The sequence below is a fragment of the Schistocerca piceifrons genome, chromosome X (assembly GCF_021461385.2).
Source record: "Schistocerca piceifrons isolate TAMUIC-IGC-003096 chromosome X, iqSchPice1.1, whole genome shotgun sequence".
Taxonomy (NCBI): Eukaryota; Metazoa; Arthropoda; class Insecta; order Orthoptera; family Acrididae; genus Schistocerca; species Schistocerca piceifrons.
The window spans coordinates 275421637-275447427 of NC_060149.1; the positions used below are offsets into that span (position 1 = coordinate 275421637).

General features: G+C 38.7%; 1 protein-coding gene across 2 annotated transcripts in view; it reads left to right on the plus strand.

The window, feature by feature from the left end:
* Nucleotides 1-10513: 10513 nt before the first annotated feature.
* LOC124723015 (copper chaperone for superoxide dismutase) overlaps nt 10514-25791 on the plus strand; it is a 92083-nt gene continuing 76805 nt past the window's right edge. The window contains exon 1 of one of the 2 annotated variants that reach the window (XM_047248190.1): nt 10514-10631. In XM_047248190.1, the coding sequence (XP_047104146.1) occupies nt 10581-10631 (51 nt within the window). In that variant the 5' untranslated portion in view covers nt 10514-10580. Of the gene's footprint in view, nt 10666-25791 lie in introns of both variants that reach the window. The other variant, XM_047248191.1, reaches the window with a different exon arrangement.

Consider the following 25791-nt stretch of genomic DNA (forward strand, 5'->3'; position numbering starts at 1 on the left):
ACCTATTAGGCCTAACAATGGATGGTTCTCCAGCAATGAGTGGGAAACACGAAGGTATAGTTCGGCTGATTGAAAATGAGGCCCGCAAATTCGGCAACATATCGATGATAAATTTTCATTGCATTATCCATCAAGAGAATTTATGTGCCAGGTCCATCAAAATGGACTATGTCATTGGGGCAATTGTCAAAACAATGGGCTTGATTAAGTCGAAAGGATTAAATCACCAGCAGTTCCCAGAATTTCTCAGGTCTTTGGATTCAAGCACGATAATGTTACATTTTATGCAGAAGAGAGGTCGCTGACTCATGCCAAAATGTTGAAAAGAGTGTTTGATTTGAAGCAAGAAATACAAACATTACTCGAAAGCAAGTCAAAGAGTATCCTGGACTTTGAAGATAATGAGTGACTTTCTGATTTTGTTTTCTTGATCGATATAACTAACCACATTAAGACCGCATATACGCTCGCGACACTCATTGCTGTGAAAATTATTAACGTCTGACAGTTGCAAAGACGCTATATCCCCTAGTGGTGATTATGCCAGCTCTAAGATTAATGTTTATTTTTAACTGTTTTTCTACTTGGGGCCGATTGTACAATCTCTATTTACCAGTCATTTAAGCTCTAGTCCCATAATAGCGAGAGAAGCGCGTTGTACAAACCTGGAAAAACTCCGAGCCGGAGAATAAACTCGGGATAACTTAACAGACAGTTTCTGGTCAGCTAGCGAGTTTAACAGGGGAATAAGTCTTCAAGATGGCAGGGATAGTGACACATGCAATTACAGACAGCAGTGACAAGATTTTGTCTGAACTTTTCATGAGAATAAGGAAGGAGAAGAAAGTGAGAAAATGGCGATTCCGAATTTAGACTGAAGAGCCAAAGAAATTGGTGCACCTGTCTAATAACGTATAGGGTCGCCGCGAGCACACAGAGGTGCCGTAACACGACGTGGCACGGACTCGACTTATGTCTGAAGTGCTGCTGGAGGGAATTGACACCATGAATCCTGCAGGGCTGCCCATAAATCCGTAAGAGTTCGAGGGGGTGGAGATCTCTTCTGAACAGCACGTTGCAAGGCTTCCCAGCTATGCTCAATAATGGTTCATGTCTGGGTAGTTTGCTGAAGTGTTTGCGGAAGTGTTTAAATTCAGAAGAGTGTTCCTTAAGCAACTCTAGCAATTCTAGGCATGTGGGTGTCGCATTCTCCTGCTGGAATTGCATAAGTCTGTCGAAATGTACGATGAACAAGAATGGATGCTGGTGTAGTAGAAGTTGTAGTAGCTTTATTCATGTGTAGATCCTTTTTACAAGGATATAGGACATGTCAAAGTATTTACAAGTTTAGATCAATTTAAAATAAGCTAATTTGTATACACATATATTTACAGAATTCTAGGTAGAGGCAATCACTAGATTTACTCCTGGTATACAATACTTGCAAGTAACTTAATAAATAATGTAATGCCACACTGTTCACTCTGTTCACTCATATCTTATTATCAGTCACTGCACACACTATACACATATCGTTTCATAAGGTGATCAGACAGAATTCTTACATATGCGTCACCTGTCAGAGTCGTATCTAGCCACATCAGGGGTCCCATATCACTCCAACTGCTCATACTCTACACTATTACAGAGCCTCCACCATCTTGAACAGCCCCTGATGACATACATTGTCCACAGATTCATGAGGTTTTCTCCATACCCGTACATGTCAATCCACTCCGTATAATTTTTAACGTAACTCATCCGACCAGACAACATGTTTCCAGCCATCAACAGGGTAATGTTGGTGTTGACAGGCCCAGACAAGGCGAAAAACTATGTGTTGTGCTGTCATCAAGGCTGGGCCTTGGCATCCGAAAGCCCATATCGATGATGCTTCATTGAATGGTTCGCATGCTGACACTTGTTGATGGACAAGCATTGAATCTGCAGCAATTTGCGGAAGGGTTGGACTTCCATCATGCTGAATGACTCTCTTCAGTCGTCGTTGGTCCTGTTCTTGCAGTATCTTTTTCCGGCCGCAGCGATGTCAGAGATTTGATGTTTTACCAGATTCCTGATATTCATGGTACAGTCGTGAAATGGTCGTACGGAAGAATCCCCACTTAATTGATACCTCGGAGATGCTGTGTCCCATCGCTCATGCTCTGACGGTAACACCACGTTCAAACTCATTTAAATCTTCATAACCAACCATTGTAGCAGCAGTAACCGGTCTCACAACTGCGCCAGACACTAGTCTTATACAGGCGTTGCCGACAGCAGTGCCGTATTCTACCTGTTTACATATCTCTGTATCTGAATACTCCTGCCTATACAAGTTTCTTTGGCACCTCAGTGTGTATCCAGATTTCGGTTATCAAAGGAAGGTGTACAGCGTCGTATCAGCCATGTACTTAAGAAACTGGAGCCTATGCCATACAGATGATACTATTTTTCTGTTTTCTTAAATAATACTGTTTATTTGTAGTAACATGCATTTGATTTCTGAACTTCGTAAATTCCGTTGTGTTATTTATGTAAATTAGGCGCATTAAAATGACGATTCGCGCCAAAATAGTCTCATTTATTTGACGTGTGTTACAATTTCTGCAGTAGTGGAAAGGACTGTTTCGCTTTATTTAGCAGTGTCATTATAAACCAAACCAAATCGAAAAACCACAGCAGTTGTGGGTACTATTTGTATTAAGAGCTGTTTCAGTTTTGGACAAAAACGTTATGGTGTTTCATGTCGCAATACATTTCGATAAAGCGGTGGTGTTCCAATTTATGTCAATAGCAGAAAATATTGTTCCACTCTGTTGCCTATTAGGAATGACTCTTTTTAAAACACCACAACAGTGTCAGAACAACTTTCGCCTTTTAGTGAACATATTATGATTACAGCCCTATTAATGCTTCAGAGCAACATCATTATCTTCCACCTACCATTATTCAATGAAGCCTCTGAACTATTTGTGCTTACTCAAGCGAAGTTTAACACAATAAGATTAACAGGAAAGTTACTGTTTAAAAAAGAGGAAGGTAATGTCTCCTCAGATACAGAAAAATGCTGTTGTTTCTCAGTTATTAGTATTATCCACATAAGCCCATTTATAATTATCATAAAATAATAGCTATATAGCTACGTTATAAGCAGAACAGGAATCTAGTTAATGAATCTTCATAGTTCTAGCATATGGAACGAGTGACTGGAATGCTATGTTTTTATCTTTCCTTGAATATCAAGTTATTTTCAATGTCCTCTCTTTCAGATTATAGTTAGCTGAAGGTAAAAAATTGAAATATCTTATATTACACTTGTGTGAAGTACCATTTTTCTGAAATTGATGGCTTAAAATGATTGTTTATTGCAACACAAATTCTGATAGTACACTGATGTTCTGAGCTCACTCAGCCACATCTGTAGCAGAAAATATTGTTCACTCTTATCTCCCATTGGGACTACATTGTAGATGTAGAACTTTTCATCTGTCATAACATTAAATAGTCTACCACTTAGTATTATTCCCATATACATGTAAATTATTTTTGCTTACTCAGGGTAAGTTTAACACATTATAATTCAGAGGAAAGTCAGTCTTTTTAAAGAGAAAGCTATGGATATAGCTGTTGTGTTTCTCAGTTAATAGTATTATACACATAACCACACCCATATTTGTGATAAATGAAATGTTATCTGAGTGTTATAAGAACATAGGTACTTTTCGTTCACTGAACAGGAAACTTTAGTTATTGAATTCATGTAATCATAACACTGGAAGGAGCGGCTGACAAGTCATGTTTTTAAATTGCTCTTTAACTGTCCCACAGATTGTTTCATGTTGTTCTTTTCTTTTTTTCCGAAATGGCTCTGTTCCATCAATGAACCAGCTACTATTGACACTCAGATATTTTGCCTCTGGTTATTTCGTTCTGTTCATTGGAGATTTCACTGGTATTGGCAGGGGGGCAGCCAGCAGGATTATTAAAAGGATGTGTGTGACACTGGATAGCACGCAAAAGAGACAGCTATTTCATTATTTCAGTTGTCTGTTGTAGTAAATGAAAATAAAATAAACAAATGCATATGGACTAATATGTTTTACTTCTAAAATCATTTCTTTTAATTTTTATTTAATGATCCTAATTTTCAGTTTTTTGCTCTTTTTAATAAGTATGAGGTGCATTCAAGTTCTAAGGCCTCCGATTTTTTTTTCTAATTAACTACTCACCCGAAATCGATGAAACTGGCGTTACTTCTCGACGTAATCGCCCTGCAGACGTACACATTTTTCACAACGCTGACGCCATGATTCCATGGCAACGGCGTAGGCTTCTTTAGGAGTCTGTTTTGACCACTGGAAAATCGTTGAGGCAATAGCAGCACGGCTGGTGAATGTGCGGCCACAGAGAGTGTCTTTCATTGTTGGAAAAAGCCAAAAGTCACTAGGAGCCAGGTCAGGTGAATAGGGAGCATGAGGAATCACTTCAAAGTTGTTATCACGAAGAAACTGCTGCATAACGTTAGCTCGATGTGCGGGTGTGTTGTCTTGGTGAAACAGCACATGCGCAGCCCTTCCCAGACGCTTTTGTTGCAGTGCAGGAAGGAATTTGTTCTTCAAAATATTTTCGTAGGATGCACCTGTTACCGTAGTGCCCTTTGGAACGCAATGGGTAAGGATTACGCCCTCGCTGTCCCAGAACATGGACACCATCATTTTTTCGGCACTGGCGGTTACCCGAAATTTTTTTGGTGGCGGTGAATTTGTGTGCTTCCATTGAGCTGACTGGCGCTTTGTTTCTGGATTGAAAAATGGCATCCACGTCTCATCCATTGTCACAACCGACGAAAAGAAAGTCCCATTCATGCTGTCATTGGGCGTCAACATTGCTTGGCAACATGCCACATGGGCAGCCATGTGGTCATCCGTCAGCATTCGTGGCACCCACCTGGATGACACTTTTCGCATTTTCAGGTCGTCATGCAGGATTGAGTGCACAGAACCCACAGAAATGCCAACTCTGGAGGCGATCTGTTCAACAGTTATTCGGCGATCCCCCAAAACAGTTCTCTCCACTTTCTCGATCATGTCATCAGACCGGCTTGTGCGAGCCCGAGGTTGTTTCGGTTTGTTGTCACACGATGTTCTGCCTTCATTAAAGTGTCGCACCCACAAACGCGCTTTCGACACATCCATAACTCCATCACCACATGTCTCCTTCAACTGTCGATGAATTTCAATTGGTTTCACACCACGCAAATTCAGAAAACGAACGATTGCACGCTGTTCAAGTAAGGAAAACGTCGCCATTTTAAGTATTTAAAACAGTTCTCATTCTCGCTGCTGGCGGTAAAATTCCATCTGCCGTACGGTGCTGCCATCTCTGGGACGTATTGACATTGAACCCGGCCTCATTTTAAAACAATGCGCATGTTTCTATCTCTTTCCAGTCCAGAGAAAAAAAATCGGAGGCCTCAGAACTTGAATGCACCTTGTAGTGCAGCTTTTCCTCTCTTCTCTGCTTCTTGCTACTTTTGAAGCAGCACCATCTGCAACTCTGCTAATTCTTTCACATTTGAGAACAGGTATTTTTTTTCTGAAAACAAAGCTGACAGTTTTAAGCTGAGATGACTGTAGAAAAGAAATACCACAGTGAAGGTGTCACACCTCCAGGTGCACCATGTTCAATAATTCAGCAATGGTAATTTCTTTACAACACCCCTTGCTGCTTTAATGAATTAATCATTCTAAGACATAAGTACAACAGCAAGACAGCCAGTAACATCTCTGAGGATTGTCAGCCAAATCAATCTCAATTATGTCTGTGTTGTCACAGTTTGTTGAAGACTCTGAAAAGCCCAGATATTTCACAAAGCAAACCACATTCCACAGTTGCTTTTATATTATGTCCGTATTTGGACTGTGGCATCCTTCCCTTGACAACTTTATCAAATAGTAAGTTTCATTGTACACAAGTTCGAACTTACATTCCACGTATGGGGAGTTACCGATCTGTAGTCTCTGCTACCTTTCCTAGGCATAATATTCACGTGTTTCTTTCTTGGAAAAAAAATTGTACATCTGGCTTAGTTGCTCTGTTGATCTATGTGAAGTTGTTTATGAATGGAAACTGTTGCATATTTTTTCCCATACTTTATTTGGAAATCTAGAAAGATCTTTTACTGGTCAAACAACGAATACATAATCCTGTAACTAATTTTTCTGATGGATTGTTATCTGTTACACTTGTAAATACCCTACAAACTTAGTTAAATGTTTTGTGCCAATGTTTTCATAGGATGAGACCACAGCAGTTTTCGTGTTTTCTACTACACACTTGAACTCATGTACAGTATCTACCAGCCTTAAAAATCCTCAAACGAATAATTTTGCAAACTGGAACGCTTATTGCTCAAGTCAGACACGTAATTTCTGTAGACGACAACTAAAGTGTGAAAGACATATGCCAAAATACCCAGTGTACTGTACACTTGTTGTCAACTTAAATGGGCAGGAACGCTATTCTGGGAATGACTAACTGGGAAATAAAACAGTGTTGTACAAAGCGTGCTCCAACTTAACCCAGGGTTCTCCTATTCCTTGGTTAACTATCTCTGGATTTAACCTGAGATTGTACAGCTGGCCCTTCAGTAACGAAATAGTTATGATGTGTTTACGTTTCATGTATTAGCAAATTATCAAGAGGCATAAATGTAAAATCTCAATGCTTCAGTGACATACACTACAACTTACTTAGGAAGAGATTCTTTCGAATTCATGTAAAATTGCGGCTTACTCCGCTGAAAGCAAGAGTACATAAACACACATGAGAGCATATATTTCTGTCATTTTTTGTTCTTAATAAAAATAGGCACTTTCATTAACATGTAACACTCATGCATGCAGTCTATACTGAGTTAATACTCGACAATAAGGAAAAGATCAACTGATTACAATCATTTATGGTGTTATTCCCACATTCTAAATTAGACTTGGACTTTGGGAACAACAGTTACAAACAAAAAAATTGACTCATTTTCCTACACTGCCAAAGCAATCGGATGTCGCAGAGGTGGCAACTATTAAATACGCTTCTTTAATATTAGACTTTAAATTCGAATTCGAAGACCGATTTCAAGATTTTAAGAAACACAGTCTGCCTTTTTCTGGGTTTGCTAACCCATTCTCCTAAGACATGACTTCACTACTGGTGCATGTGCAATTGGAATGCTGTGAAATATAATGTGATGTACAGTTACAGCAGAATATTAACCAGGTAGTTTTAGGTGAGTTATACAAAAATATTTGAACAAGAAGGAATATCCTACATTTTACAAAGATGCTTCATCATTTCATTATTTGGAAACTTTTATGTGTGTAGAGGAGAGTAGTGATGAGTAGAGTTTTATTGGTCCTGGTAATCATATGGTAAACAAGTAGTACATTCTGAAGTAGGACAAGTCAATTGTATAACAAAATATAATTTAAATAACTTAAATTCAAATTAATTTCACTATTTCTACGTTAAATGATCATTAAGTTACAATATACAAAGCAAATATTGTACAAAAATATAGAGAAGATATTATAAAGCAGAAGAGCACGTACTATACTGGCAAGTTAATATTTGTGTTACAGTAACATTTACATGATAAATCATTAAGGTTCTGCTAACACTTATATGATACATCACTAAGGCAAAGACACAAATCTTTAGTGTACTACCTGAAGGAGCTCATGGAGGCAGCAGAAACAGTGATGGGTCAAATATGCCTTAGCAGCTGACTTGAAATTTACCATGCCATTTATTGATTTGATTTCTGAGGCAGATTGTTATAAAGAACTTTCTCATAACACTGTGTTCCTTGTTTATTTAAGGTGATGTTGGTGGGCTCTAAACAAAAGTTTTATTTTTACCTAGTGTTATTTAAGTGGATATTTTAATTTATTTTGGAGGAGTGTGGGATTTTCCGTCGAATATTTTTTCACAAAATCAGTTCTCTCATTCACATATATACATGGAAGTGGGAGTATTTCTAGCTTTTTAAAGAGTGGTCTAGACATTCTGTTCCATTTTACACCTTCCATTATTCTTATAATTCTTTTTTGTGGGCAAAAGAGCTTTTCGCTAAGAGAAGAGTTGCCCCAGTAAATAGTTCCATATTTCAGTAGTGAGTACATATAGGCATGATATACAGTTTTCAGACAATGTTTGTTGAGCATCCTTCTAATATTCCCATTAAGTAGCATGTAGTACTTAATTTCTTAGAGACTTCTTCAATATGTGTCCCCCATTTAAGATTATCTATGAGCCATACACCCAAGAACTTAATATTGTCTACACTCTGAAGATCCTTGTAGATCTCTGAATCTGAACAGTTTTAACACATTATTGAAATTTAGTGCCCTTGCCTTGCTTGCATGGCAAGCAAATTGTTATAACTGAACCAGTTTTCAGTATTGGTCAGTGTCTCTGTTGTAGACTTCTGAAACATTTCCATTTCTTTCCCACTCCCTAGTACAGTTGTATCATCAGCAAACTGGATGGTGTTCTCACAGAATTTGTTTAGGCCATTCACATGTAACAGAAATAGAAAAGGTCCCAGAACTGAACCTTGTGGCACTCCATATTTAATGGCTTTACAGTTTGAATAGTGTTGATTCTTTTTTCTGAAACTTTTATGTTGCACTTTGACCACTTGTTTTCGACTGCTTAGGTATGATTTTATAAAGTTGTTAGATGTTCCTCTAATCCCCATGTTGACAAGCTTAGGTGTGGTCTATAATATTAAAAGCCTTAGAAAGCACTAGACATAGTCCACTAACATTTTTGCCATTATCTAGTGTCTGAAGCACTTCACTTAACAGTTACAAAATTGCTGTATCAGTTGGTCAGCCTTTCCTAAACTCATGTTGTGCTGTTGACAGTATTTTGTGCTCTTCCAGGAAATCTACTACTCTTTTTGAAAAATATTTTCTTTGATTTTTGAGAATACAGATAGTAGAGCAATGGACCTGTAGTTAGGCACTTAATTATTTATACCTTTTTTCAATAGTGGTTTGAGCTTAGCTGTTTGTAGGCATGATGGGAAGATTCCAGTTTGAAAGGAATGATTACAGAGATGAGCTAATGGTTCAACAATGAGATCTCCACATTTTTAATAAGACTGTCTGGCATGCCATCTATTCCTGGAGAATGGTACCTTTTTAAAGTTTTGATAACTGTAAAGACTTCTTTTTGAGTTGTTGAAGAGAGAAAGAGTGAAGTAGGATTTATGTTGGTTCTTACAGATCATACTGGACAGTTCTTATTGCAAGGTTTGATGTCATAGACTAACTACTCACTTTTATTGCTGAAATAAATATTGAACATATTTGCTATTTCTTTAGCACCATTAATTTCTTTGTCATTACAATTCAATTTAATATTGGAGTTCTGAGGAGAAACATTATCAGTTTTTTTGTTTCACTATATTCCATACAGCTTTCAGTCTCTTTTTGGAGTTATTTATATACCAGTCATTTGCCATTACATTAGCTTCTTTGATGACTTTTTTAAGTATCATTTTATATTTTTCTAAATATGTAAGGAATTCATTAGACTTGGAGATCTCATATAACCTTCGCTTCTCAGCACATGACTTTTTTATACCTGTTGTCAACCAGCAATTTTTTTCTGTTAAGCCTACCACACTTTCTTTTCTGGTTTTGAACTGGAAATGACATGTTAAAATACCGTGTGAAGATATCCATGAATATCTTGAACCTCTCATCTGTGTTGAGTGTCCCACAAACCAAACATCATCAGCCCATCTTTCCTTCCTTAGTAAATTCCTGAAGTGTTCAATGTTTTGATGGCTGAAGGTTCTTCCTATTTTCATTGTTTCTGTTTGTATAATTAAATTCAGCACTGAAGATATTTCTAGCTGTGTAGTCACGGCTTTCCCTGTTTATCAGTATTGTATCAATAGTGGTGCAGGATACACTTGTAACTCTAGTAAGGGAATTTGTAAGTGGGAGCAGGTTCTGTGAACAGCTATGTGGTTGAATGAATTCCATCATAACGCAAATGAGAATACGCATAAATTAGATGTTCATCTGGAAAACTCTTAGGTTGTAGAGGCACTTTCAGTCGAAGTAAATGAGCCAAACAAAGCCAAACGTCCCACAAACATTTGCTTCATTAGCTAATAAAAAAATGTTTTCGTCAGATATGTTTTAGTTTCTTCTCATTTTACTTACTAAAATAAAAACTGGTAGTGCGGCCCGCAGGGAAATCCCACTACCAAAAATCTGGACCGCCTGCCGAGAAGTTGGCCAGACGTGGTCTACACAATTCAGCATAATGCGGGGGGGTTGCTGTCGCAGCAGCGTGCACATGGACTATAATGTGACGACAGTAGAGATACGTTGTGGATCGAAGAAGCTTGTGTTCAGTTTTACAGAGTCCCCACATTTTTCACTCTGTTGGAAAATCTAGCACTCTGAATCATTTCAGATGCAGACTGCGTATCTATAGTATGAAGCCCTATCTTCATACATGACATCAAAGATGTTCACTTGCTCAGATGATACAGTATGAGTATACCCAGTTACCCACTCCGCGGAGATTTAAAGCTGTTGGTAGTCGTAAGTGTATAATTTTGAAATGACAGCAGCTAAGGTTAGTGAGATTAAGATGAAAATATTGTAATTTGACTTGCCTACGTTCCTGTATGTGTTTGCTTGCCGAAGATCTTCAGGACATCACAGTTTTTGTAAATTCTGGTTGTGACGGTGAAAATTTTAAAACTGTAAAGCATCCCGAAATTTCGGGTGTGCTTTTGTTATCTGTGTTTATACGTTTATAAAGAATCGGAATACCACATTTCAAGTACAAATGGAGGCAACCACGGAAGCTTTATAGATTACGATTGACAGGCAAAACGTGAAGTGCTGAATCACGGGTGCAACACTGCCATACATATTAAGCCGATACGTCCGTCTGATAATGCTTAGTATTACGTCTCACGACAGCCTATTGTACGAATTCCTTATACAACCTAGTACATACTGTTCTGGGGAAACTCATGTCGTTACATCTGAAGGATCGCTAAAGTGGGTTTCCCAAAGGAAAGCTCCTGTTTGTTAACGAGATTTGTTCTTGGCCATTTTATGAAGTAGACAGCTGCAACTGTGTGTGCATGTATATAATTTTCAGGACCACTTTCTTTAATTGAAGCCATGTCTAAAATTTCAAGTCATTTTGACATGTTAGCGTAAAATCAAAATTTCACAGACTATACACAAACGTGCCTTTAACAAAACAAAGATTTACGTAATACTGAAATGAAATTCGTTCAGTAGTTGACTGTATGCCGGCTGTGAATACGTAGTTTAGATTAGATTAGATTTACTTTCATTCCAATTGATCCGTAGTGAGGAGGTCCTCCAGGATGTGGAACATGTCAGTCATTTGGAACTTTATCAGAAAAACTCAATTAAAGAAAATCGCCATTAGATGCTATTTACGAAATAGTCTCATTATTTCATCCTTCTGTTAAACACTTTTGTTTCTTTTTCTTTGTAGTACCCATAGTGATTTTACTTGTAAAAAAGACATTGTAAAATTTAAAAAAATGTTACACTGTGTGTACTGTCTCTGTAATTGCTTATTTTATTAGGCATTGTACATTTATAAGTTCAACTCAGTCTTCAGAGTTGCAGCTGAGTACTGAGGTACTTTCTTTGTGATGAGACCAAAGAGGTATCTCCTTCTGAATGTTGCTGCTCTCTTGAATATTATACAGTATATTCAAGAAAGTGGCAACATTCATGATTGTGTCCTTTGTGTTGACATGACAATGATGGCCCTTAAATACTAAACTGTGACATTGACTGATAAAATTAGCTATTGAAAGAACTGTAGATGAATAATTATTTTTATTTTAGCTTGGTTTCTACTGTGAACAGATTTAAACTTTCCATTGAGAAAAAAATTGGGCGCATCTTGCTGTCTTGAATAAGTCATTCTAATGGAACAAAAATGGAGTGTAACCCTGATCATACACAAAGTAACAGCCAATTCTTCTAATCTTCAGCCAGCCTTATCGTCATCATTATTGTCGTCTTGGTCTGTGCATTACAACAGTTTTTCTTACAGGCTTGCAGTTAATTAAATGATTTTTTCGTGTTGAGCTAGGGTATGTGCAGCAATGCACAAATAGCTGGAAATTTAATTTTCTGTTTCACCCTTTACAGGATTAAGATATTGAATATTTGAAGGGATGTTTGTATAGTGTAGTTTTTAAATTCTTCTTGAAAAACTCCGTAGGTGTCTCGAGGGTGCTGGGTAGATAAAATTGAGTGGAATCTGTCAAGAGACAAATTGGTTTTGTTCTACAGGAACAAAGAAGTAGAACAATGTATACATCCCTCCTGCATCTGTCTGGTGAAAGGGCAATAGTAATTTATTGTAACAACAGTAACGACAGAATTTTTAAACGTGTTTGTGGTAATGCAGTGCTATTGTCCATGAGAGATACCAGCCTTTGTGTATCACATTATTCATTTAGCGTATCTTCTTTCATAAAAGGACTGATGTTTCACATCTTGTTAAACATAGTTCAGTAACATGTTGTAGGCATTTGTTACGGGAACATAGAATCATCATATAAAAATATATTTGGTTAATGGTTAGTACCCACTTGAATATTCATTGCCACAATTAATAAAAATAAACAGCTTCATATAGCTTATCTATGTTATTGCCTGCTGTTGTAATTTTGAGAGGCATTTGACCCACTGATTAGTTTTATATTGTTAATTTTGTAACACTTCCTCTCCAAGGGAAGGATATTGTTATTACTCAAGTTACAACTTTTGATCAGAAAGGAGGACAAACATGACATAAAAATAAACATCAGTTTGGTGTTGGATGATGGTTTTCTTTAAACTCATGTTTTTGTTGTATATTAACATAAATTTGGTGAAAAATATAGCTACAGCCTAGTGGCACAGGCGACACAGTGTTGTTTAGTGGTCATCCCTCCCTCCCTCCCTCTGCTGCCCCACACCCCTAAACTGATTTGGGGGGTGGGGGCTGTTAATGCCTTAAATGCTGCCCACGTTGCTCTCAGTGAACTTAGACTTGGGTTAGATAAGTAAACTGGAATGTATGCTGATGGAACTTCCGGACTTAAATTCGTTAAATGTGGTGTGTCTTAAGGATCAGTGCTTGTCACACTACTTGCCATTTTATGTGAAAGTAGGTAGATATGCTGTCATGTATACTGATGCCACTTCATTTGTTATTTGTAGTATTTCAACAGATAACTTACAAATGTAAGCTATTCTAAATATGAAAACTATGTAGAAACCATTACTTCATTGAAAATAATCTTTTTATAAATTCTAACAAAACCATCATATGCAAACATGCAAGCTAAACATCAACTTGAACAATGTTACTATCAAGTTTACAGGCTTGGATCTAAAGAGGACTGGAAGTTATAGATGCCTGGTTGCGATGGTGGATAAGTACTGGACATAGGAGAATCGCATAAGTAGCATCTGTTGTGAAATGATTTCAGGCATATTTCTGATAACAATGATGACAATAAATACACACACTACTAACAGTGTACTATGATCTAGTCCATTCACAACTATCATATGGTATCCTGGTCTGGGGTAATGCTGGATATGTGCAGATACAAGGATTACTGCAACCACAAAAGAAAGAAGTATAGCAAAATTATCTCCTAGATATTCTTGAAAATATAAATTCGGGCAACTAAAACTATTAAGAGTATTATAAGTATACATGCACAGTGGGCAGCATAAAAGTGTCTAGTATAATATTTATATTTATAAGGCGGATGTTGAATAGACCCTTGTTAACAAAAAGAACTGCCAATCACAGAAAAACTGGAAACCGTGATTTTGATGTACCAGTCAGTTGCTGACACATTTCTGCTCATGCGCATCTTCCACATGCTCTGTCTTGAGTACTTCCTTGTGTCATGTTAGAGTGGGTGAGTGAGAGGAGCAGATGTGTTTAGTGACCAGTGGAAAACACCACACAATGCTGGTCACAATAAAATGGGTGTTCATTGTCAAGTGTTATGCGAAGGACAATTTGTTAAAGTGTGTATGAAAATCTTTGCAATAAAATTTGAGAGTGGAAGTGTTTTGACAAAACTTGCCAGTAAAATGCACAAGACGGGCTCTGTAGTGAGTAAAAACTATGGGACCTTCATCTGTACCCTTACAAATGTACTGTCATGCACGAATTAAAAGTGTCTAGCTGAACTTTCATATTTGAGTTCTGCCAGTAATATCTGAATGAAGGGAATCGGGACTTTTGGTTCCTCAGTGTTTCATTTCTTGAAATGAGGCCTGGTTTATCATGTCAGGGTATGTAAACTCGGAACATGCATCAGAAAATCCCCATCAGTACTTTGAAGAGCTGTTGCATAATCTCAGGCTTAGTGCAGTTCTCTTACCAAATTTAATGCTGACCGGTATGTCCAGAAATGTAAACCACATGTAAATCAACTTGCAGAAGACAAACGACAGATAGTACGGATATTTTCAGCAAGATGAAGCAATAGCACACACTCCCTTGACGACCTTGTTAAAAGTGCACAGGGTGTTTGGTGAGGAGAGTACAATCGGCAGAGGCAATGCAACCAGCTGGACACACAGATTGCCTGAGCTCTCTGCATATGATGTTCATCTCTGGGGCAAATTGAAGGGTATGGACTGTATTGTACTCAAATAATTCTTACACGCTAAAAGAGCTATAGCAGAACATTGAAAACTCTATTGCTCAGGCAGAACTTTTATACGTCTCACATTATAGTAAATTGAGTACAATGCTGCATTGATGTCAACGGAGGCCATTTCCAGCAATCTTCTGTGATGTTCATTAACAAAGATCAGTCCCGTGTCAGTCTTCTTGTAAATATATATTTGGCCAGTTTTATTTGCTGACTATGTATGTGAAACAATTGCTTATGTAAAAATTAACCGTGCTGTATTGTTGAACAAGTGATCCATGGTTATAACACAAAAAGTAAAAATGATTATAACATTGAAGGAAATCGGCTCAAATTAACTGAAAATAGCCTGTAATTACAGGATGTTTTCTATACAACAGTTTGTTAAATTATATAGAGATGATAGAAGATGCAGGTATTTTCAAAAGTAAATTAAAATGTTACTTGGTTACAATTTGTCCGTACAGTGTTGCAAAATATTTTAAATGTAAAAATTGAAGTTGGACGTTTGTATGAATTTATACAAATATTTTTAAAAAATTCAGATAGAATCAGTTGACTATAATCATTGTTATAAAGCAATTATTTTAAGAGGTGTGCCATGTGTTTTAGGTCCATGAAACAGGCTAAAAAAAAAATCTGTGTATAAATGTGCTTTTAGGTGCTTATGTTAAGAGAATCATTCATTTCATTGGTAAATTCATGTAACAGTGTAGGAACTTTTAAAATTCATGTAAATGTGTGTCCAATGCTGTTGCATAGAATAAACCATTAGCAATTTACTGAATGATATGTATATTTTGCAAGAGGAGTTTTGAATTGTTATCCATATTGGTGTCATTGTTCTAGTTTCCTATCTCTACACCTAAACCTTACTCTTGCACAGAAAATAGCAAATTATGTAGTAGTAAAAGTAAATTACAGGTGGTGGTGGATGTGGATAATAAATGTTTCAAGAACAGATTGAAATCATTCCTGCCTTATGAGACAGTGGTAGCAACAATGATCGCCAATGTACAAAAGAGAAACTAAAATAAATATAACTAGAAAGAGGTATACGTTTAGTATACTAGATAAAGAGGCAGTAGTGACATAGGTCAAGTAGAGACTTGACAAACATTTAACTCTGGACAAGAGCATGTAGAGGAATTCTGGCTGAAGTTTAGAGGAATAATTGACTAAGAACTGCTCATGATGGATCTCTTCATGGTATAAAGTAAAAATTTGACATTTTGATCTTCGTGTGCAATAATCACCATACACTCCAAAATTACAACTTCAAGCATAATTATTGCCCTAGTCATAAAGTAAATTTCAGGCTTCCAATGCAAAGATTAAAACCTTATGTCCATACACCACTATATAAAGGCCTAAATATTTCAGGTAAACTAAAAGGCAGGAATATATTTAACTTGAAGCTCATGTCTTGGAAATGACAGCTGCACAACCTTTTAGTAGATGTATGCTACTGTTCTATAGCATGAATTATTTAGAACAGTTTGAACAAAAATACATTTCTATGTTCATTTTTTAAATGTTTTGTTTGTTGTATACAATAAAGCTTGAAAAAATTAACTCTTTGTTTTATTGTATTAATAATTTGCTCCTATATAACAAATATAAATGTAAATAGTGTGGTAGTAATTTATATAAACTAATTCCAAAGTTTTCATTATTTTTTAAAAATCTATTTAGTCTTTTGTATAAAAATGGCATAAGATGAAAATCCTTGATGTGTGTCTTGTGTAACAACTAAGACGATTTTATCATTGTACCTTGTCAGGTAGATTACATTTACTGCAAAGAAACTTCTAAAGGAACAGCAAGTACTGCATAATAGATGTATAACAAAGTACAGGAGTATAGACAGACAGATGTTAAATGACCAATTTTGGGGTTTAAAATGCATAAAGTTTCCAATGGCCACCATAGCAGAATATTATAGAAGGATCTCACACAAAATCGAAAATTGTTGCCATATGTAAAGGCTTTCAGTTGCACCAAAGTTAGTTTGAAGACTTGTATAACTTACACATGAACTGAAACTGATGGTATCTTTAGAAAGAAGACTCAAAGAGTACTGTGCCATTTTGATTCCCACACCACTGCAGTGATAAGTAATATAAACACTAGGGTCAGTAGCAATGAACAACAGCTGAAATCGCTAAAATTGAACAAAGCCTCAGGCCCCATTGGAATCACTATCAGATTCTATGTAGGATTTGTGGGGCTGGCATAGTAAATGAGTCTTTCAGTTCAGATACTTTTCCAGAGGGTCTAAGGTGCACATAAGTTGTGTCTTTACTAAAGAAAGATAATGTAGAAAATTTTGAAAACTGTAGGCCAATTTCCCAACTCTCAGCATTTTGAAAAGTAATAGATTCAGCAATGAAAGAGAAACTAATGAGTTACTTGAATAAATACAGCCTTCTTAAAATGAAGCACAGTTTGCTTTCTGAGGCAGCAGAAGTACAGTATTGGCCATAATAGTTTACAAAAGTAATACTTGAAGCTCTAAGCAGAGATGGTTGACTTAAATTATATTTTTAGACCTGTCAAAGGTTTTAGACACTGTTAACCATAAAACACTACTAACTAGATACAACAGATATAAGAGAATATGTGGTTCCAGTCATTTCTGATAATTATGTATTAAGGAGATAGATAGAGAGCGAGCGAGCGAGCGAGCGAGCACTCCCACACTTCAGATAATGCTAAATTTTTAGTGAAACAGTTATCACACTCAAAACATATTAAAATAAGCATTCATTGTGGTAGTATACTAGAACCAATCCTATTTTTAATATATGGTGTGTCATTGACTATCCAGACAGTACAGGATATGTCATGGAGAAAAAATTCTCTTTGTGATGATAGCAACATTATTCATTCCTTCACAGTAGGAAATGGTTTCAAAATATACTTAATAGTCTTGCAGGGGCATTTCATGACAAGCTACAAGTATTAAGAGGATGAATGTTAATTTATTTTTCTGACACTTAAGACTTGATGTTATTGATCTTGACCAATAGTAAGTAATAAAGGAAAACAGTTGTTAGGAAGCAGGAAACTGTCCCACCACCACAAGCCCCACATAGCCAAATGCAGGTAACTAGGGTTGTAACTGGTATGCACACACTAGCATTAGAAAGCAGATGACAGAACAATGGTGTGCTGCCTGTATCCCAGGTGTATGCCTGGTCGAAGAGCTTATAATGGCAAGCATACCCTACCAGATGCTCTTGTCAATGCCTCAGTCTTAATAGATGAGGTTTCCCATGCTGCTGCAGATATACTGTCAGCTATGGTCAGCACCTGATACCTGTTGCATAGGCTTAAGGGGCCAGCCATACAATGCTACTCGCATTCACCTTATGCTTGGAGATTCACGATCCCTCCTCTATTTGCCTTTTATCTGTGTCCATCCAGTTGGCACATTGGAAGTAACATCGGGGATCCCTCGCAATGCCAGAGCCATCAGATGTAAGGCAGCATTCATTGCATGTGTCCCTATTGCTGCTGCAGCTCAAGACAGGCAACTAATATAACTTCCTTCTTTTTCCAGACAGCATCCAGTTTCCATGTCTCTGTGCACAACAAGCACAGTTCCTATCCATTTTCCACTACGTACAACTGAATCACAAAGTGAACAGAGCAATTGTATCTGATCCACCAGATTCAATGAAGCTACTACATGAGAGTTCATTCTCAAAAATTGGTGCTGCAGCTAACCCAAAACTACACTTTAGAAGTATTAAGGACAAGGAATGAAAACAAGAATGGGACATGGCCTCTTGTAGACAAGGATAACACTATGTTCTTTTTGTGAAAGCAAAATTTAAATCAGTGAATAAGCACAAACACTGAGCATTACTGCTCCATATACTGTCAAACATTCAAAGAATTATTATTTAATCTGTGAGAATTTAACAAAGTGTTACAGGTCCCCAAGACTTTGTTGATTTAGAATAGTGCTATAATAATTAAAAAAAAAGCTCAGAAGTGATTCAATCAGTATGCACACACTTGTTTTCTGTATTCAATAACAACATTGTGGATTCGTCATTTTTAAAAGGGAGTACAAAATTTCATAGTCAAAGTTGGTTGTTGGGAGCAGTCTGCTCGCCTCCCCCCTCTCTCACCTCCCAATTTTCTTCCCACTGTGTTCTAGCTAGTCACTGCTGTGAATTAAAAGACAAAAACTGTAGTACTGCAGTATCCTAACAGAACAGCTGGGAGTTTTTTTTCCACTTAACAATTGCTGTAAATTTGGGGAGGGGATTGTGCTCACTGTGTTGAGAAACTGTGAGAGCTGTACTTGGAGAACTTGGTTAAATTATATCTGACTTCAGATTTCACAAACCCAAAGCTCATGAGCAGTGACTAGGCCAGCAATACCAATCCTCTGCAATTATAAACTCTGTGTTTGCTTCAGCAAGCAGTATTTGGTGGGAGAGTGCAATGCTGTCTTCAGCAATAAGTGGTATATTGAGTTAACAGCTCAAATTGCAGAGGAGGAGATGACAACCCCAGTCTCACAATACTGTCCAATTTGTGCTATTGGAATACCAGTTACAGTGGTTGGCATTAGTCCCCCTGTTGCTGCACTTATTGTCTTGTATATAATTGAGAGTTCTCATGTTCTTCAGTGAGCATTGTGACCATAACATTGTCCTTTCTATTTTCCTATGTTTGAGTAGCCTTTGCTGTGACTAATTTTGGGATATTGATTGCCCAGTGCCACATCCTCTTCTCAAAAGGACAGCTACTATCCAGGTAGCCTTTGACATGGTAGAGTGATGCTTGTGGGAAGAAACTCAAATTGGACTGAGTGGCATCAAGGCAGATGATTCACAATGAAATGGATCAAACTCACCCATACCAGTGGCTGTGCCAACAAGGCCAGATAGAAAACAAGATTTGAATGCAGAGGCTTACAGCCCCATGTCATTTCCGTCTTTTGCCACACCGTGGGATGAGAGTCAGACAGGTGACATTAGTGGTGGACAGTTTGTCCAATTCTTGGTGTGCTTCAGAACTGACAGAATATTTCGCAACAACAAAGCCACTGTTTTTCATTGAATTTATTAAGTACCATTTCGGAGAAGTTGCTGCAATACAGATGATGAGAAATCTATCTTTGTTGATCAAAACTTTGAGTGCTAACTAATCACGTCAATATAAATGGTCTAGTAAAATACATTGGAAGCTCTTTAAGGTTGTTTACAGGTGATGCATTTGTCTATAAGAAGGTAGCAATGCCAGAAGACAGTAATGCTTTGCAGAAAGACTTAGACTTAGGGCTGATGAGTGCAGGGATGGCCATTGACCCTGAACATAAATAAATGTAACATACTGAATGTACACAGGAAACAAAATCCACTACCACACGATAACACTTTTTTCCTTTTTTTTCCAGGATAAATTTTCAGTCATCAGTTGTCGAAACCGATAAAACATAATAAAATTTATTTGCAACTGATACTGAAAATTTATCCTGAAAAGTTACTGATAAATTACAGCCATGAATAAAATAATAAAACTAAATTATTGATGACAAATTGCTGGAGACAGGAACCACATTAAAATATCTAGGAGTATCTATCTGTAGCAACCTTAAGTGGAATGAGCACATAGAAGAAATAGGAAAAGCAGATGCCAGAGTAAGATTCAGAGGAAGAATCTTAAGGAAATGTAATTCATTCACTAAAGAAGTGGTTCACAAGGCACTTGTTCAATTGGTTCATAAGTATTGTTCATCAATGTGGGACCTTTACCAGATAGGACTGATAGAAGAGAGAGAAAAGATCCAACAAAGAGTGGCACATTTCGTCATGGGATCTTCTGCTTGACACAAGAGTATTACAGAGATGATCAAAAACTTTAATGGGAGACATTATAAGAAGAGGCAGTGTGCATCACTGAGCAGCTCACAATTGAAATTTCAAGAGTATTTTCTGGAAAGAATTGGACAACATATTACCTCCTCCCACATATGTCTCGTGAAGTGATCATTACAAGAAAATTTGACAAATTAGAGATAAGATACAGGCTTATTGGCAATCATTCTTTCCACACAGCTTTTGCGAATAGAACACGGGAGGGGGGGGGGGGGATCAGTTAGTGGTACCAGAAGTACCTTCTGCCATACACAGGCAGGTGGTTTGTGGAGTAATGAGTAGATGTAGATGTAGGCACAGGCACTTCAGACCTGTGACAAGCTCCGAGATTTACCAGTTACCATCTATCCTCATAACAAATTCAACAGGATTCAAGGTGTCGTCTTCCAGCGGGACCTAATGCTACAAACAGATGAAGAACTGCCTAGAGTCCATTTTGTTCATCTCATCCGGAGAGGACGTAAGGATAAGGGGGACAGTGAAGTGTTCACCCTGGTCTTTGATGGAAATGTTTTACCTGGGAAAGTTAAAGTGAGAATTTATAGAGGGCTTCAGTGCCAAAAGCAAGGAAACATATCCCACTGTACTAATGAGGCTACTGGCAGGACAATACACAAGGGCAGCCCTTGCGAACAACCTCCTATATATGTAAACTGCCCAGAACACCGCCCCCTCATTTGCCGACATGTTGAGATTTCAAGAGGGAGAAGAAAATGCACGAATATAAAACACTTGACTGGCTGTTTTATCAAGGTGCTAATAAAAAGTTTGAATGACTCCACCCAATCGATATGATGTCAAACCTTGCAAACATTGTATCAAAACTAACACTTTGCCTGATAAGGTCTCAAACTTAAACCCCTGACTCTCTAGTCACAAATTAGTGCCAGTTTTTCTGTCAAGGGAAGGGGCACTAGCTCTCTCGACCCCCACACCCACAGCACCAGTGGTAACCACCCCACCCCATTGGTGCAGCTGGAGTTGCCGCATCCTCTTCTGGCATCAACAGGGAAGAGCGTAACTGCCAACATGTTCCCCTCTAAGGACGAAGCAGACGAGCAGTCTCCCACTACCCACTGACTGACACAGCCACAGACTGTGGGTCATAGAAAAGAACGGTCCTTCTCTGTCCCAGAAGTCAAGACAGGAAAATCCTCACAGGGACAGGAAGGTTAAATCTAATTCTAATGCTTCAGTCAATCTGGCCCCATCACCCTGGAGGTTGAGCCTGTGAATACTGATGAAGAATTGCACATTCCAATGGGGTATAACTCTGCAGCAAAGTAGTTCATATTTCCATTTCTCCTGCGCTGCTTTTTCAGACCACAACCTGATGTTTTTTCAATGGAACTGTAGCAGCTACCATAGCCACCTGGCAGAATTCTGTAAATTAACTTACTCTGCAGTTGGCACCTCAGGAGAGACAGTTCTTAGAAACCCAACACCCTACTACAAAAAATTCCAGATTACACTACAAATTCCATTAATGCTGAGAGGGCATCTGGAGGAGTCTGCACACTCATTCGATCTGACACTTTCAGTTAACAGGTGCCATTAACTACTGTGTTAGAAGCTGTAGCTGTTTATCTGTCTATCAGTTAGGGTAATGGTATGTAACATCTATCCATCCCCAGACAGGTCTATACCATATCATGAGACGGCAGAGATAGTGCATGCACCAGCTGCCTACACCCTTCCTCCTACTTGGGGGACTTCAGTACCTACTATCCTCTGTGGGGCAGCCAAACCCTGTCTAGCAGGGACCAAGCAATAGAGAAATTAATTTCGGATCTCAAAAATTGGAAGTCTGTGTGCTTAACACTGGAGCTGCAATGCACTTCAGTACGGCCCATGGGAAAAGACTCGGCCATAGGTATTACAGTCAGCATTCGAACATCTCACTCTTAAAGCACTGGTTCATCCACGATGACCTCTGTGACAGCAGCCACATTCATATTACTCTCTTTCTTGACTCATTGACCAATGGAGCATGCACCACTTTGGAAAGCCAACTGACAAGCTTTCACTTCCTAAGCAACTTCTGAAACCAGTCAAGGTGAGGATATCAAATGAGAGGTACAAGGTGCTATTGACACAATAGTACAAGCTGCGTAAGAAATGATAACCTATTCTTTGGGCTCTTCCCATTAGACACCACTGCCATGGTGGCTGGAGCTATCAGAGAGCCTCGCAGGTCACTTCGACGATACAAGCACTCTCCCTGCATGGAACATTTAATAGCATTCAAGAGATCCAAGAAAAGGCTTGGTTTTCAATAAAGAAGAGAGGTAAGAAGTGTTGGAAACGGTATGTATCATCTATGGGAGCACACACCCCACTGTCTCAAGTATGGACTAAACTCCCACCATCCACAGTTGTTCCTGGCATCTCCCTCAATGATGACATATGTACTGATCCCACGATTATTGCTGAATGTTTTGTGGCACAATCTGCTGAAGTGTCCACATCAGGTATCTACCATCCTAATTTCCTGACCCGGAAAGGCCTGGGGCAGCAAAACTTCTTATCTGTCCATGCAGAGGGAGAGTATTATTATTCCCACCCTGAAACCGGTAAAGACCTCCAATTTTGAGTAATTATTGACCAATCTCACTAAAAAATATACTGTGTAAATTATTAGAAAGAATGGTCAACCGACGAGTGTGTTGGTGCTTGGAAACCAGAAGACATATATCACAATTTCAGACTTGCTTTTGGGTATTCCGGCCCACCACAGACCAACTGGTTCATCAGGAATCTGCAGGGCACAATGCTTTCACGAATCAACAACACTTAATTGCTGTGTTGTTTGACCTACAGAAGGTGTACGATGGTATCACACCCTGTCTACACTGCATGAGTAGGGCTTCCGTTGCTGTTCAACGATTTTTACACAGAACTTCCTATCCCTCTGGCAATTTGGAGTCCAGATAGGTTTAACTCTCATCAACCAATATGTACAGGAAACTGGCATCCCTCAGGGATCAGTTCTGAGCATAATCTCTTTGCCATTGCTATCAATGATATTGTGACTCCAGTGGGATACCTCACCATTACTGCGTGTGGACAACCTTTGCCTTTTAACAGTTCTCCATCATTGTGCACCACAGAGTACCAACTACAGGTCACCTTATAGAAAGTATGTAATTGGGCCCTTAATCATGGATATCAATCCCCTGTGAAAACTCACATCATGCACTTTTGTTGGCACTGGACTGTGCATTCCCACCTGGAATTTTACTTTGGCATTCGGGAGGGCAACAATTCAATCCAGCGTCTGGCCATCCTGATTTAGGTTTTCCGTGATTTCCATCAATCACTCCAGGCAAATGCCGGGATGGTACCTCTGAAAGGGCACGGCCAACTTCCTTCCCCATCCGTCCCTAATCCAATGAGACTGATGACTTCGCTGTCTGGTCTCCTTCCCCAAACAACCAAACCCCTGTATGCCAGCTCAAGGCAAATTACTTGAAGAAGCATAATAACGTCAGATTTCACAGCACCAACTTCTGGAATATAGTCTGCACAGTTCTTCTGTGATTTTGTAAAGCTTTAATTTTTATCCCAGCTGGACTATAGATGTGTTGCCTAAGAGTCAGCAGCACCACCAGTACTGAGCTTGTTAGACCTGGTCAGCTACAGTGGTGTGCAATAGGCAACTGGAGCCTTCCGGAAGAGTGCTGTAGACAGCCTCCTGGTGAACTACGCAGTCACAATGTCAGATACCTACCCTTCCATGTTACTTGATCATGTTTCACAACAAACTGTTCAAACTGTGTATCAATCGTACGTAAATAGGTAGACCAGCTGGATACCTTTGGGAAATTTAGGCAAGGACTGCCGACTGCCCTCTCTTGTCTGTTTTCTCAGAGTTTCCTGTCAGCACCCCTGTTGTGTGCACCCATTCCTATAATTCAATTATGATTACAACTGTGACTCAAATTTTGAAAACCTGGGACATGTGATGGCAGGCTACTTCAACCCTCAACAAGCAGAGAACAGTCACAGGGAGCACCAGGGCATGGCATACTTCTCTCCAGGACTGTTTTAAAGGTGCCATCATACTTGCTGGTAGCATATTGGCTACACCAGACTTACCCACGAGTTCCTTTCATGTGAGGAGGACTCCCCTCAATGCAGCTGTGGTAATCATCTCATGGTCACACATATTGTCGCAGTGTGTGCCCCAATGCCTAATCCGAGATGAGCAATCAACTTGCCTACCTCAGTACATCAGATACTTTCAGATGATAGGTTAGCATTTACCTGATTCATGTATTTCCTGAGGAAATGAGGATTGTATAATAAAGTTTAATGAACCTCCATGCCCAGTGTAAGGCGGTTGTGAGGGTGGTGGGGGTATCTCTTGTTGTGACGTAACAAGACTGTTACGCCACACGGTAGTAGCCAAAAGAAAGGCACGCTAAACTAACGCTGTGGCCGATAGTGCACGTTCGGCATAGAGCAGGCGTGAAGTCTGGAACATGAGAACTTATGAATGAATAAGAAGAAAAGTAGGTAGATGCTTTTTACTTATCTTTTCTTTATTCCTTGGAATACATCGCTCTTGAATACTAGTAAGCTATAGGCACTGATACAAATGGCTCCTTGCTAGTTCGTAGCCATTAACTTAGCTGATGGCTATTCTGTCTCTCGGCTAATGAGAGAGAAAGGCTTCATACAACTGGGCGATAGCTAGGTTCGCGTACAACTGGTCGGTAGCTTGGTTCTCGTACAACTGGGCGGTAGCTTGGTTCTCGTACAACTGGGGCCGAGTCCACTCTCGTATCACGAGACCTGCCTAGGTGGTGGCGCTAGGTCTGCGATCACAGTGGCGACACGCGGGTCCGACATGTACTACATGGACCGCGGCCGATTTAAGTTACCACCTAACAAGTGTGGTGTCTGGCGGTGACACCACATCTCTCACTGCAGCCTGTGTCCCTGAGTGGCTTCAGGCAACTTCCTCCTTCTGCAGTGTCATGCATTTTTAAACTCCTGTGTACATGTTTTATTTATTGAATTGTGTAAGCTAATTAGCTCTCTAGTCTGTACAGTCTGCATTTTCTCACTCCATTTTAGTTTCTCGCCCCATTTTTAGTTTTACTGATTATGGTGACACTTTTT